General features: G+C 41.2%; 1 protein-coding gene across 1 annotated transcript in view; it reads right to left on the reverse strand.

Moving 5' to 3' along the window:
* Window positions 1–854: 854 nt before the first annotated feature.
* GRK4 (G protein-coupled receptor kinase 4) overlaps window positions 855–16,379 on the reverse strand; it is a 341,746-nt gene continuing 326,221 nt past the window's right edge. The window contains exons 12-16 of the mRNA XM_073610875.1: window positions 11,242–11,450; window positions 8,921–9,058; window positions 4,791–4,928; window positions 2,271–2,402; window positions 855–1,027 (exon numbers count right to left, since the gene is read on the reverse strand). Of these exons, the coding sequence (XP_073466976.1) occupies window positions 974–1,027; window positions 2,271–2,402; window positions 4,791–4,928; window positions 8,921–9,058; window positions 11,242–11,450 (671 nt within the window). The 3' untranslated portion in view covers window positions 855–973. The remainder of the gene's footprint in view (window positions 1,028–2,270; window positions 2,403–4,790; window positions 4,929–8,920; window positions 9,059–11,241; window positions 11,451–16,379) is intronic.

A 16,379-nucleotide genomic window follows, 5' to 3' on the forward strand; every position in this document is an offset into this window, starting at 1 on the left:
TTAACCGCCATGACTGGTCAAGTTAGTGCAAGTGGCAAACACTAAATATCTTGGCTTTGGATCGATTGAGCTATTTCTTTATGTTCCTCCTGGGGGTCGTTATGACCTACCGCTGGTCCTCTGCAGTCTGCAGTGCTCTGAAGGCATTGTTTAGGCTACTCGCCCCTTTATCCAAGAGTACTGGGTCCTGAGGAAGCAGTCAAAGCGAAAGGAGTCGGCTTCTGATCTCTTGGCTAATCCCTCTTTTTGAGTTTATAGCTATGAATGAGTAGTACAATTGGTGCCAACGCAAGAGCATAATTGAGAGACAGTTGTCAGCCCATAAGATGAAGCACCTGAACAAGGACCAACACGTGTTCTTTAAATAGAGCTGCAGAATAAAAACTTTATGAAAAAAATGTATGAGATTTTAGTGATTAGGTTTAAAGCTACTTTAATTCACAAGTGCTGCCTATCTAAGCTTTAGGGACCATGAAGGTGGGACAAGCCACAAAAAAAGCCCCTGGGATGTATAGGAGTCACATGGACTGTTCTAGTTGTACTATTGCCCTGAGTCACAGACTGAATCTTTATTTAGCCCACAAATGGCTCCCTCCACTATGTATAGATGACAGGCACTCCTAAATGCCACTTATACAGACTGTGCTTTTAAATACTTTCAGTCACTCAAATGAACACTGTGTGCGCGTGTAGGTATATTATATGGAGAGATATGGATCATTATTATACATATGTACACACACAGACACACTAGATGCATTGGAGTGGTACGAATAGGACCTTATTGGTTTTGTACAATACACTTGTGAAAATATACATCTTAACAGAATTCAAGTAGAAATGTACAAAATCTGTAAACGCATACAGAATTCTTTGTTTAATTTATAATACACCTTTACAGTTCATAGATACAATAAAATATTTGCAGTTTAACTCTTCTAAGGTTTGATTTTTTTGGCTATTGGACAGTGGTTCATGGTCGGGATGCCTCTTCATCGTCGTCACTGTAGGAGGATTTGAAACAGACCTGTGCGGACCAGAAAAAAAAAAGCTTTGTAAGAGTCGGATACATCACATATGTAGATATTTCACACTGTAGGATACAGGTTTTCATTTACTCCAAGTTTTGCTGTCAATGGGTATGTTCTTGCTGCATGCTGGTGTGCAGGCAGCTCAAGCAGAGCAGTGCCATCTTTTGTTCTTTATGATTGTGGCATTTATCTTAAGGCCTCATTTACTCTGGCACTCCTGTGTTTAGCGTTTCTAAATGCAGGAGAAGTTCTCCTTGTATGTTTTCCAGGTCATTTTTCCTGCATTTAGATGTTCCTTTTTTATTCTACCAAAATACATTTAGAAACGTCCTGGTTGTCAAGGGGTTAAAGCAAACTCACAACTGAGTCACATGTCCCAGGAGGTTGCAGGACCATTCAAAAAGCACCGCATGAGCTTGCACATGCTCAGTGGGGAGCCAGCTGTATCTTCCTCAGCTCCTGTATCCAAGATGCCGGGGACCCACAGCGGTAAAAATAATTGACCACAGGAAGACAGTGCTGGACCCCAAGCATTGGCAAGTTCCTGGTTTTTAAAAGATTTCCCAGCTTTTCCTGTTCTAGTGTCAACCCAAAATCTGGGATTTTAATTCACTCTTAGTGAGAACAGTAAACAGGACAAATCGAGAGCATGAATCTCGCTAACGTGGACACAAACAGCAATAAAAACCTGGCAGGGATTCTAATCCCTCGCCAACATCCAAAACGGAAAAAAAAATGTTTCGTCTTTAGTTATATTTTAAACTTGGCCTTACTAAGCTGGCAGTTCACAGACATGTATAAATCATTGGGCAGCACAGTGAATAAGTGGTTAGCACTTCTGCCTAGCAGCACTGGGGTCTTCGGTTCAACCACACCACTACCTGCCTGGAGTTTGCACGTTCTCTCTGTACCTGCGTGGGTTTCCTCCGGGTACTCTGGTTTCCTCCTACACTCCAAAGACATGCTGGGAGGTTTACTGGCCCTAATATGTGTATGTATAAATGTGGGATAGAGACTTTAAATTGTAACATCCTTGAGGACAGGGACTGATGTGAATGTACAATATTTATGTAAATCGCTGCGTAAATTGACAGGGCTATATAAGTACCTGTAATAAATAAATAAATGATTAGGGAGTCTGCATTGCTAGCCAGCAATCCATTTTTTAGTGACCTGTAGAATAAAGAGTTTCCAGTAAATTCAGAACCGTAAAAAGCATATCACTGGAACGTTTCTCACCCCTCTTCTGAACAATCGATGAAAGAAGCTTCTCTTTGGTCTTATGTTCGGTTTGCTCACATCCAGATCTGGCGACAAGCAGCCGTCCGTCTCATAAATATTTATGTCTTTAAAACACTCTGTTTCAATCATCTGTGAAGGGAAGGAGAAGAGAAGAGCTTCAGAATAATTATCACTGAGCAGGTGGAAGGTAGGTACTGAGGTCATGGTCAACCCCACAAAGCAGTAGAAGACCTGGCCTTGCGTGGACTGTGAAGGTTCTCATGAAGCCAGGTCATGGTATGGCTAGTAATAATTTGTCACATTCATTTGGACTTGTTCTATAAAGCTGTAGATGATTCACTAATCAACCAAGTAATCTGCTCAGTTTATTAGAACTCAGAAATCCACTTGGATGAGTGACAAAAGGTCTTCAACATTACATAACATGTCCAATTAAACATAACGAACTATTACTAGCTTGCCCTGCACCATTACCGCTACACCACTTAATTGTCTTCTTCTCTTCTTTTAGCTCATGGCAAGTTAGTCTCCCCAGAAGATGGTAACGGTTCCTGAGGACATGTTGCATTGATGCGGGAGGCCTAAGGCTGGCCATACACTGTGTGCACTTTGCTTTGTGGGTGGCTCTGGCAGCCCCTTCCTACCCTACATCCCTTAATTGAAAAATTTAAAGTGATTGTAAAGTCTTTTTTTTTTTTTATTACAAACATGTTATACTTATCTCCTCTATGCAGTGGATTTGCACAGGGCAGCCCAGATCCTCCTCTTCTCGGGTCCCTCTTTGCTGCTCCTGGCCCCTCCCTCCAGTTGAGTGTCCCCACAGCAAGCGGCTTGCTATGGGGGGCACCCGAGCCAAGCTGCAGCTCCGTGTATCCATTCAGACATGGAGCTGCGATTTGGACCCACCCCCTCTCTCTTCTGATTGGCTGACTTTGATTGACAGCCACCAGAGCCAATGGCGCCACTGCTGTGTCTCAGCCAATCAGGAGGGAGAGTCCCGGATGGCCGAGGGACTTGTGGACATCGCTGGACAGAGATGGGCTCAGGTAAGTATTAGGGGGGCTGCTACACACAGAAGACTTTTTATCTTAATATATAGAATGCATTAAGATAAAAAAAACCTTCTGCCTTTACAATCACTTTAAGGAGCCAGATAGAAAATTGACAACCAAACAGGAACTGCATCCAATCACATGCATCCGCTATTAATGTATTCTGACAGCCACTGTCGCCTGTCAGAATACAATGGTCCCTCGGGGGGACTCATCTATCAACATTGTATAATGAAATTCAATTTTGTTCAGCCAGTAGGTTGAATGAAAAAAATCTATCAGCGTATGGCCAGGTAAATGCCTCTTCCACTAGTCCTTTAATTTCTGATACTCTGCTGAAGCAGTGGCACTTACCCTTGCACAGTAAAGTGTTCTATAATACCACTTTACAGCTCTATCAGTAAACCATGTTCTTTAGCCCAACACAATATTTCTATACTGTACATATGTTAGACTGAAAAAATCTGTCAGGTATGTTCACGTTTGTCATTTGACATTTTAGCACTGCGGTTTATTACCATACAATTTTTTTTTTTAGAGTTTATGTATCCAATCTCTGTGTGCTGGTAGTTTTTTGTTGTCTTTTCCCAAGCGCGGTGTTTTTTTCTATTTTTTGAGGTTTACCATGCAGATTAACCACTTCAAAACTGGGCACTTTCACCCCCTTCCTGCCCAGGCCAAACTTTTAGCGCTGTCACACTTTGAATGACAATTGCGCGCTCATGCAACGCTGTACCCAAACCAAATTTTTATCATTTTTTTTTTTTAGACAGATAAAGGTTTCTTTTGGTGGTATTTTAATCACCACTGGGTTTTTTATTTCTTGCTAAAAAAAAAAAAAAAAAGAAAAAATTGAAGAATTTTTTTTTCTTAGTTTCTGTTATAAAATTTTGTAAATAAGTAATTTTTCTCTTTCACTGACATGCGCTCATGAGACTGCACTGATATGAGGCAGCACTAATCTGCAACACTGATGAGCACTGATAGGCGGCACTGAAAGGCAGCACTGACTGGCATCACTGCTGGGTATTGTTGGGGCTGCACTGATGATCAGTGCCCTGATTATCTATGCAGGTCTCCCTTTTAAGGAAATGCAGTTGATCGGCTCTCCTCTCCTCACACGCTGTCAGTGTGAGGAGAGGAATGCCGATAACTGGCATTTCCTTGTTTACATGTGATCAGCTGTGATTGGACACTGCTGATCACATGGGTAAAGAGCCTCGTCATCCCAGGGACACAGTGCACCACCGATCGCTGGGTGGGAGGTGGTTAAAGAAAACCTGTACATGGTCTACAATTGCCAGTCTTCTTTTGGAAATGCTAATTGCCAGGCTTCCCCGGATTTAAAACATTCATAGTCGCTTACCTACAACAGGAATTCAGCAAATGAAATCAACTTTATTCTAAATTGGCTATTTGAACATAACAAGGATGAAGGGTTACAACACCAAAATAACTGCAGTACCTCTTGCTGCCAGGGGATGGGGACACAGCCTGTCACAAACTTGCAGTAGAAATCATCATCTGTGGTATCCAGATTTACTCCTTTCACTGTGGAAAACTGCTCAATGTCCAGAACATCCTTACAATATACAGCACGTGGCTGGAAGGTAAAAAAAAAAAAAAACAATAAAGGTGTTTTGCACAAATTTAAACAAATTGGAAGCAGAAATTTCTTTACCATTCCTGAAGGCATGGAAACTAAGGTATTTAATAGACATAGCAAGAAAAAACATTTAACATTTTTTTATTTTTTTTATTCCTAACTATAACAAATAAAAAAGAAAATATACAGTATGCACCAACATGTACCAAAAAAAGTGGTTCTAAAAGGCAGAAGATTTTTTACCTTAACCACTTGCCTACTGGGCACTTTTACCCCCTTCCTGACCAGGCCAATTTTCAGCGCTGTCGCACTTTGAATGATATTTGCACGGTCATGCAACACTGTACCCAAATTACATTTTTATAATTTTTTTCACACAAATAGAGCTTTCTTTTGGTGGTATTTAATCACTACTCGTTTATTTTTTGCTAAATAACTGAAAATAGACTGAAAATTTTGAAAAAACACAAAACCTTTTCATAGTTTGTTAAAAAAATTTTGGAAACAGGTAATTTTTCTCCTTCACTGATGTGCGGTGAAGAGGCTACACTGATTAGGTGGCACTGATGGGCACGGATGAGGAGGCATTGGTGGGCACTGATGGGCAACCCTGATGGGCACCACGGATAAGCGACACTGATTGGCAGCACTGGTGCGCACACATTGGCAGCACTAGTGGACACTGTTTGGACTGCACTAATAATCATTGCCCTGATTATCAGTTTACATGTCCCTTTTTTGAGAAGCTGGTTATTGGCACTCTTCTCCTCATGCTGTTAGCACGAGGAATGAGGATTGCCGATAACCGGTTTCTATTCACATCCGTGATCAGCCGTGATTGGGCACAGCTGAGCACATGGTAAAGAGCCGCTGATTGGCTCTTTACCCCTGTCTGTGATCAGCAGTGTCCTTCGGACACTGATCACAGAGTGCGCCGCCCACACCCAGCAGTGGTTAAGGTAGAACTATAGGCAGAACATTTTTTCTCATTTTGGAAAGAGTAAGGGAGGGTTATAACGCCTGTGAGTTTTTTTTCTCGCCATCTCTGTCCCATTGTCGAATTTTCCCTTCACTTCCTGTCCCATAGCCAAACAGGAGGTGAGAGGAAATCCCAGCAAATTAAAGGAATTCCTTGGAGACCCCCATGTCCCCCAGAACTAGTGTCCCCATTGGAAAATGTCCCCTCTATTACTTTTCTGGGGACAACCCAAAATTTGGGATTTTCTTTTACCATAACTTTCAATGATAATGGTAAACAGGACACAGACAGCAATAAAAACTGACATGGGTTCTAATCCATCTCTAATCCACTCTATACAAAACAAAAAAGTTTTCCCTTTAGTTATACTTTAATGCATTCTCTGCATAAGGGTAAAAAAAAACAACATTCTCTGATCAGTTCCACACCCCCCTCAATACTTACCTGGGCCTAAACACGATCCAGCGCTGTGCCCAAAAGCAGCGGTTCTCTCCTCACTGGCCATGGAGACATCAGCAGGAGCCAATATTCATGAAGATCTTTAAGAGACATGCAAGGACTGCCACTGCCAAACTGGTGCAATGCACATTCACAGAACTCTTTGTTCAGATGTAAACAACTCTTTGCAGCCGATAGCATGCTAAAAAGATTTGTCATGCTCGCCCCCCCCCCCAAGCACCTTGTCCCCATGATAGGGACAAGGGCCTCCTTCTGACAACTCTGGGCAGTGGTTGTGGGGGTCTGCGGGCAGGGGGCATATTGGAATCCGGAAGCCTCCTTAAGAAAGGGGGCCCCCAGATTCCACCACCCCCCCATGTGAATGAGTATTCACCAAATAAAAGCCAGTGTAGTGTTACAAAAAACAAGAGACGGTTTTTGACAAGTCCGTTATTAAAAAAGAAGAATGTCCCCTCATTGTAGCTCCAACGTGTCTTCTTCCTCCGTTGAGGTCTTCGTCCTCCGGTCTTCTCCTGATGCTGAGCCGCTAAAACCCGCCCAGAGAACCCGTCCCTTGTGACGTCACGTGTCATTACAAGGAGCGGGTTCTCCAGGTGACGTCACTGGGTGACCATGCCCCATGGCTATATAAGAACTGGCAGACACTGGTGCTAACACAATGGAAGGAGGACCGTTTTTATTTTCCATTTTTAGCGGATCAGCGGACGGAGAAGACATCAGCGGAGGGCGAAGACAGGGGAGGACGAAGACATCGGTGATGGTACCGGAGGAAGAAGTCACTGAGCTATGATGGAGGATATTCCTCATTATTAATAAAGAACTTGTCAAAAGCCGTCTTGTTTTTTGTAACAGTACACTGCTTTTTTTTTTTGTTGGGTGAATGGGTAGGGGTACAATGTATCCCATACTCATTCACATGGGGGGGGACAGGATCCAGGGGCCTCCTTTCTTACAGGGGGCTTCCAGATTCCAATAAGCCCCCTGCCCTCAAACCCGGGACAAGGTGCTTTGGGGTGGGGGGGCACTCGCTCATCCCCTCCCTTTCCTGACCTCCCGGGCTGCATGCTTAGATAAGGGTCTGGTATGGATTTTGGCGGGACTCCACACCATTTTTTTTTCATTTTGGCATGGGAGTCTTCTCCAAATCCATACAAGAAGGGCCTAGAATGGACCTGGGTGGGCTGTTTTTTTTACAATTTTTTTTTGCCTGCAATTCTTTTTTTTTACATTCATCTGTCAACGAGCACTTCTCTGCCCGCTCCTTAGCAACCAGCTATATAAAGTGTTTTTAAAGGGAAAAAACACAAAGTGCATCAAAAATTGCATCACAAACACAACACTTGCGTTTCTGGTGCGACTCTATTGAAGTCTAATAAACGCAAAATGCTGGGGAAAAAAGTCCCCTTCCCTTTCCAAAAACGCACTGGCTGCAAAACGCATTGATGTGAATGTGTATCATAAGAAACCATGTTAAATGGACTGTAGATGCTTATTTATACTAGTGAACAATGAGTTAGATTTGCTATTCAAACATGGACACAGCTGCTGCTCCCAATTTGAGTCCCTGAACGCGCACTGTCTGCATTCGGGGACCCGCACTCACATGGATCTCAAATTTGGAGCAGCGGCTGTGTCCATGAAGCTGCTGCATTCCAACTGACATGAATGGGACTGCCCACGCGCAAAGGTACGGAACACCTGTTCATCCTGCGCAGGAAAAACATAGCCCTTACACGGATGTACACTTAAAGTGTTACTAAGACCGCAATAGTAAAATCAGTCTGTATATGCAGTAAAGCATGCTTGTTATACTCACTGTGGAATCTAAGGGGTTAATCCTCTGCATTGTGTAAAAAGGCTGTTTGATCCGGTCTTCTCCGATCCCCCCTTCTTCCAGAGTCCCCAAACCATCTCCTGATAGAACAGAGCCCTAGGGAGCACTCTGCACATGCACAGTTTGGTGTGCATTGCTAGAGAGTTGTTCTTTTTTGGGAGGGTGTGTTTTTTAACTCTTTTTTTTATTAGTTTTCAAGAAAAGGAAACATACCATTCAAATTCAAAGACTAAACATATATGTTTATATGTTTAGTCTTTGAATATTATGTTTCCTTTTCTTGAAAACTAATAAAAAAAAAAGTTAAAACGGGAGGGTGTATGTGATCAGCACAGGGCCAATCAGCACTGTCCAGACAGAAAATCAGGAGTCATGCAGCCTCATAGGATAGTCAGAGAATGAAAACTCCTTCTACAACCTTTAACCAATGCTCAGCCGGACACTGATAGAAGTCACAAGACAGCTATATACTGCTGATGAGAAAAGGTATTTAGCAGTTTATATTTACTAAAATAATTGCATTTCCATGTTCTGTGTACTGTGGGATATGGTGAATGCAGGGTCCTGGTTTTAGTAACACTTTAAGTAGGCCTGCATGAACAAGGCCAACCACTGAGGATGTCATAAGTCAGGACATCCTGTTTAAAGGTTCTCCCTGATAAGCAAAGATCACACAGAGTCCTGGCCATCCCACATTCTGGAGCTAGAACTACTTACATCTGGAGCAAAGGGTGGATCCAGCATATTGGCTCCAAGACGCTTGAAGTTGATGTTCCTGAATATCGTGTGCTGCTTTACACCTGCTGCTCCATCCCCCTTACAGCCCAGCCTCTGCTTGGGGTCCTTTGTCAGCAACTAGGTGGGAAATGAAGACACAGGGCATGCTCATTAGTCATCAAAGTTCGAACACTGGAGGCGCTGACCTGCTATATATCTTCCTTAAAGTGTGGTTCAACGTTTGCAGTCAAATTTAAGAAAACCCCACTACATATTTGTCATGTGTTCCCATTCACACAACATATCTAAAAACTGTTTTTTTCTTAAATAACTTATACCTTCATAGTTGTTTCTTTGGAGCAAGCCTTTGAGAACACCGCAGGCTACTCTGAACAATTTCAAAGTGAAAGTAGAGGGACAAAGTGGGGGCAGAGTGATCTTCCCTCATTAACATACAATGCAGAATCCAAGCCTTGAGATCTCTAACCCTTGTGTTCAAATCTAGTTTACAATAATGATATCTGCCAGCACAATACAGACAGGGTTAAATTATGGTAAACTAGATTTTCAGAAAAGTTAAAAATGTAAGCAGAAATTTTTAAATAAGTTCTTTTAGGTTATTGAGAACATGTAACAAATCTAAAGTAGATGTTGTCCAAATTTGGCTGCAGTGGAAAAGACTACTGTATATGAAACTGGTAGTACCTTGGGTGATTATGCAAGGCTTGTCAGAGAGGACTGAGAAAAATAAAATTTTCAGTTAAAAAGTGACTGCACTTTTGTTGAGAAAAAAACAAAACAATCTCCTATGGCCGATCAATGTACATTGCAGGAATATTAACTTTGTTGTAGATTCCTGCCTGTTTCAGCTCTGAAGGAATAGCTCTTTGTTGGATCAGATCTTGTGCAAGACTAATTCTGAATGGAAGTGACTGATTCGTTACAAGCAGCTGCATGCATTTTCGGGGTTTTAATGATAAAAGTTGCATCCCTTTAGAAGTGATTAACACTTTGGGAGTATCCCACCAAAAATGATATTGTTGCAGAAGATGCCTAAAATCTGATTTGTATCTTATTGCAGAGTTCTTCACCCCAAGCAGGAAATTACATTTCTGGTGAAGTTCTGCATATGTTCTGTTTTTGGTACTATGCTTTTGGTGTCAAGAACAAATTATAAATTGTAAACCCCCCCTATGAAATACGTGGCTTGAAAGGAAACTTTAATGATTGTTGGCCAATTTTATTTGACAATTTATGAAAGTTTACAAGCTTATAAAACAACATACTACATCTTTTAACTGTTTGTATAACATTTCCTATGGCTTCTTCTCACAATGTCTTTTGTTGGCAAAGTTATGGAGAACCATGTGAGAATCTGTGTGACCAATATCTTAACAGCTGCAAAAAAAAAAAGTTGTAAAATGGTCAAAAGTCATATAAAAAGTACAAAGTAAACATTACAATATTATCTCAAATTGTGCTCTTACTGAAAAGTAATTTTGGGTCTCTGGTTAGCACAGCAGCTGTAACGTACAATATCTTCAGATTTTTTTTTAGACATATAAGAGATCACCTTTATATAAATAATCTTATTTGTTAATATTTAAATAATGTATCTATGTATAATTTGTAATTACATACCTGTACATGCATGGCAGCAGCCATATTTGTTCCCTATAAATTTATGGTTCAGCTGAGTTAATAAAAACAATGCACAATTTGTGGCCGATTTTGAATTGAGATATTTGGTTTAATAAATTATTTCCAGCCTGAACTCTAGGGGTGTGTTCAGGAACACAGAGAGCCCACTTCTCCCTTTCAAAGCCCATAAACTCTGTGACATCAAAAATTTCTTACAGGGATTATACTACCATCCAAGATTACAAAATGCTCTACGAATGCTGGGTACAGATAGACAGAGGGTAGGCAACGTAATAAACATAATTTTGAATCATTTTGCATGGTACTTTGTTCCTTGATTTTATCCAACCCACCCAAATTTGTCCCCAAGGGCAAGAGACCTGACAGGCATCAGATTTTACCATCCACCATGGTGGTCAAATATCTACGATTCATTAGTTAGTCTATAGAGCATAACATCGAGGACAATAAAAGTGATGTACAAGAACCACTTCCAGGCACCAATGCGGTCTTCCTTTAGTCCCTGGAAGTCTATGGTATAACATATTGTGGACAAATAACTGTTCATGTATGAACAATTATACTCCAGGTTTTGGGTTCAGCTCTTCTTGGGGAATGATCCACTATTCACACCACAAAGTACCTGCTTTCCTTATACCCAATTTTCCATCTGCACTCACCATCCTGCAGATAGATTTAGCATCTTCTGAAAACTTCTCAGAATATTCCTCTTCATCCTCCTTCACTCGCCGGTCCACCTCTTCCCTCTTCACCTTCTCTTTCCTTTTCCTAAACGGAGACTGACCCTGAATCATTTCATAAATAAGGCAGCCGAGCCCCCACCAGTCGGGGCTAAAAGTGTAGTTTTCATTGTTGATGACCTCTGGAGCTGCAGGCAGAAGATTCTATATTAAAGGCCCTTGTTTTACATACAACAATATTATAGCATTAAAAAAAGAAGTCTAACGTCCATTATTATTAGTCTATTTCCCATAGTACATATAGTATTTTGTCCCATATTTCTATGTGCTGTCCAAGACTAGTTGTGATGTCAGACAGGGTAACCCTCCTCCTTCCACCCCACGTATGACATTGCAGTTAGCAAGGAGATAGCGGCTTTGACAGGAAACACTTTTAAAAACCTCCAAGCACTGCTACTCACCTGGAAATGACAAGCCTTGTGAGACTTTTGTCTTGGGCAAGTGCTTGGAGATAGAGAAAAGTGTCATCTGTAAAACAGCTGTCTCCTTGCTAGCTGTGTTGTCGGACAGCTGTGGAGGGAGGAGGGGTGCCATATCCAACCTCACAGCTTGATAGCACATAGGATGATGGGATGATACTACACATACAGTGCCTGAAAAAGTATTCATACCCCTTGAAGTTGTCCATATTTTGTCACGTTACAACCAAAAAAATGTAAATGTATTTTATTGGGATTTTATGTGATCGACCAGCTCAAAGTGGCTCATAATTGTGAAGTGGAAGGAAAATGGTAAAAAAAAAAAAAAAAATGTAAAACAATTTATAAATAAATATCTGAAAAGTGTGGCATGCATTTGTATTCAGCCCCCTTTACTCTGATACCCCTAACTAAAATCTAGTGGAACCAATTGCCTTCAGAAGTCAACTAATTAGTAAATAGAGTCCACCTGTGTGTGATTTAATCTCAGTATAAATACAGTTGCTCACAGAAACCCTCAGAGGTTTGTTAGAGAACCTTAGTGAACCAACAGCACCATGAAGGCCAAGGAACACACCAGACAGATCAGGGATAAAGTTGTGAAGACGTTTAAAGCAGGGTTTGGTTATAAAGTAAAATATCCCAAGCTTTGAACAACTCACGGAGCACTGTTCAAGCCATCATCTCATAATGTAAAAAAAAAAATGGCACAACTGCAAACCTACCAAGACATGCCCGTCCACCTAAACTGACAGGACGGACAAGGAGAGCATCAGAGAAGCAGCCAAGAGGCCCATAGTAACTCTGGAGGAGCTGCAGAGATCCACAGCTCAGGTGGGAGAATCTGTCCACAGGACAACTTTTAGTTGTGCACTCCACAAACCTGACCTTTATGGAAGAGTGGCAAGAAGAAAGCCATTACTGAAAGAAAGCCATAAAAAGTCCTGTTTGCAGTTTGCGAAAAGCCATGTGGGGGACACAGCAAACGTGGTAGAAGGTGCTCTGGTCAGATGAGACCAAAATTGAACTTTTTGGCCTAAAAGTAAAATGCTATGTGTGGTGAAAAACTAACACTGCACATCACTCTGAACACACCATCCCCATCGTGAAACATGGTGGTGGCAGCATCAGCTTGCTTGTGGGGATGCTATTTCAGCAAGGACAGGAAAGCTGGTCAGAGTTGATGGGAAGATGGATGGAGCCAAATACAGGGCAATCTTAGAAGAAAACCCATTAAAGTCTGCGATAGACTTGAGACTGGGGTGGAGGTTCACCTTCCAGCAGGACAATGACCTTTAACATACAGCCAGAGCTACAATGGAATGGTTTGGATCAAAGCATATTCATGTGTTAGAATGGCCAAAGTTCAAACCTAAATCAAATTGAGAATCTGTGGCAAGACCTGAAAATTGCTGTTCACAGACGCTCTCCAACCAATCTGACAGAGCTTGAGCTATTTTGCAAAGAAGAATAGTCAAAAATGTCACTCTCTAGATGTGCAAAGCTGGTAGAGACATCAACAAAAAGACTTGCAGCTGTAATTGCAGTGAAAGGTGGTTCTACAAAGTATTGACTCCGGGGGGGCTGAATACAAATGTACTCCACACTTTTCACATATTTAATTGTAAAGAATTTTGAAAAAAGTTCATCATTCTCCTTCCACTTCACAATTATGCGCCACTTTGTGTTGATCTATCACATAAAATCCCAACAAAATACATTTACGTTTTTGGTTGTAACATGACAAAATGTGGAAAATTTCAAGGGGTATAAATATTTTTTCAAGGCACTGTACTTTCGCCCCCGGGGAAACAGAAAACAAAAATAAAACTTGAAGAAAAATATTCTTTTGTAAGAATTATATTAAAAAAATCTCTGCTGGTAAACTCTCAGGATCAAAAAGATGCTGCTCTGTTTGATTTGCCTGCCCATCAACTTGCAGGAGGTGTCTGTTGCCCTTAGGAACTAAGCAAATTCCAACCTGCAACAGAAAATACCACTTGAATCTGGAGTTTTAAATGTATCGCACTATTAGTTTCAAATATGGGGAAATGTATTTATTATCTTTTAAAAATGCTATATATTTTAGATATAATACAACTAACTAGATAAAAATAAAAATAAAAACTTCCAATGTAAAAAACTCAAGTCCCAAATAATACAGAATTACTTTGTTTGATTTTTTCATGTGATGTGTGTTTGAAAGTGATACAGGAATTCACAACATTGCTACAACATAATCCGAAAAAAGTGATTATGTGCTTAAAATATAAATCCATGTTTCTATGTTAAGCTGAACACCCAGGCAGACTGCTAATACCATCCTGCTCAAGCTAATTGAATATTTACTTATTAATCAGTGGAAATGACTGGCAGGAAAAAGTCTTTCAGCATTAATATTTTACTGGGCAGAAGAGCAGGAAAATCTATTGCACAAATCCCAGCATAGCTGAATCCCTTTTCTCCTCTAAACCACATGGATAGTTCACAGATTTTAAAGAGGACATGAACTCTGAAAGCGGTGACCCACAAAAGGCAGGCAGAAGTTAAAGGACTAGTCCGCAGTATTGCCTGTGGTCTCCCTGCAGCTCATCTTTGCCCATTACTGACCTACCATGCCTTCATCTGCACCGTGTCTCTGTGTGGAAGCTGCTATCTTGGTAGAGGCAGGGCTTTTCTTCCTTGTGTCAGAGCCTCCAGCAGGGAGAACAATAGGAAGCACAATCCCAGATAGCAAGGATAACTTTGTGTCAGTGTTGAATTGTAGTCGTATTAACGTGCTGCACATTTTCACTGGCTGGTTGTACACTTGCAGAGCACTTAAAGCACAAGTTCTAGTTGACACTTTTCTAATTTGTAGCAAATTTGCGTGGCAAGTCTTTAGCAAGAGCAAAGTTGCAGCGGTGAGTCTACAGCAAAAGCTCTGCAAGACTACAGCATGAAAATTCAGCAACAGTGACCAATGTGGTGGGATGACTATTGCACATCATAACTGAACCAGAACTTCCAGCAGATTTGAAAAATGTTTGCAAAGTAAATTAATCTGGAGTCATGCAATGCGGACTTGCTGCAATTGTGCAACAAACTTGGGAAGCCTGGCAAGTCTAGCAATAGCTTAGCAAGTCATTTTCAAACTTGCAGCTCAATTGCTTGCTATCTGGGATAGTGACATCATCAACTCTTAAGCCCCATACCCACTATCAGGATTTCTGCTGATTTTTGTCTTCAGATGTACCAAAACCATGTAGTGCAAGGGCCTGCCTGATTACATACAAATTGAAACTCCTAAGGTTTGACCTCATATTATATGGTTTTGGTAAATCTGAAGACAAAAAAATCAGCAGAAAATCTGATAGTGTGTATGTGGCTTTACTCTAAATCTCCTGAGACTAGCAATCAGAGGCAGCAGTGCCTTAGATTTAATACTATAGATATACAGCTATGAGGCTGTAGGCACTGGAGTGTCTAGGGACCAAAAGGTAGCAGGAAGACCCTGTTGCAGGCATGAGTATTCTCGCTAAAGAAGAACACACTTTCATGGGCACTCTTGTATGTGAGTGGCAAAGAATATAAAAAGAGAATTTGTTGCGATAAAAATAAGAACAAAATAACAAGTAGCTGCCAACACAATATTGCTGGATACAAGTTCATACAAGTTCATCAAAAAATGTGAAATTTGATATAAATGAAATAAAGTCCATCAGAGGTATTCAATATGCTGAGGAAAGAGCCGTCACCAACGTGGCAAAGAATGAGTAGCAAAGAATACACACACAGCAGAAGACTATTGAAAAAAAAAATATCACAAGGACATAGATCTGTTATTGGTGGATTATAAAGTGAACCTACTATGTTAGGACCAGAATCTGAATATTCAGTCTTTAATGAATACAAATGTACAGGCTTACTTAGAAGAGATTTGGCAAATGATAAGGAACCAGCTGTTAGACCTTAGGTGACCTCTAACCCCTCTTGGAGAAAATAGCCTGACTCCAGGGACCAACGTTAAATAGGAGGCCAAATATAAATATTTTCAAGGTTAAATTGGTTGAAAATCCTTACATATACACAGTGAAGTGACTGGCCACAGAGGATACACAGAGATTAAACAAATCTTCCTACGTAAGTTGTACCTATTTATCTGCAGTCTTCTCTTCTCTCATTCAAAGTCCAGAATTTATAAAGCAGAGGGCGGAGAGCTGAAATTACACACTGCTGAGCTCAGTGAGGAGAGCTCTGAGAGCGGATTGGAAAGAAGGGACATACCCCCTTCACACAGCACACAGGAACAAAGTTGAGGCTGTCAATCACAGGCTGGAGATCCCTCCACTGTCACCTTTTTTCTCTTGGTGTCAGGAAAACTTTTCAGAAGTGACTCATGCAGACAGCAGAGGAATGGGGCAGCAGACAGAAATGACATTTAGTGCTCTGGATTGAGACAAGTACACACTATAGAGAGATATGTATTGTTCATATTTCATGTCTGAGTTTTACAATCACTTTAACCACTTACCAACCGGCCCATAGCCGAATGACGGCTGCAGGGCGGTTGGATAACTCTGGGTGGACGTACTATGACGTCCTCCCAGAATTCCCCTCTCGCGCGCACCCTGGGGCGCGCACCCGAACACATCCGTG

Source organism: Aquarana catesbeiana, linkage group LG01 (assembly GCF_042186555.1).
Source record: "Aquarana catesbeiana isolate 2022-GZ linkage group LG01, ASM4218655v1, whole genome shotgun sequence".
Classification (NCBI taxonomy): domain Eukaryota; kingdom Metazoa; phylum Chordata; class Amphibia; order Anura; family Ranidae; genus Aquarana; species Aquarana catesbeiana.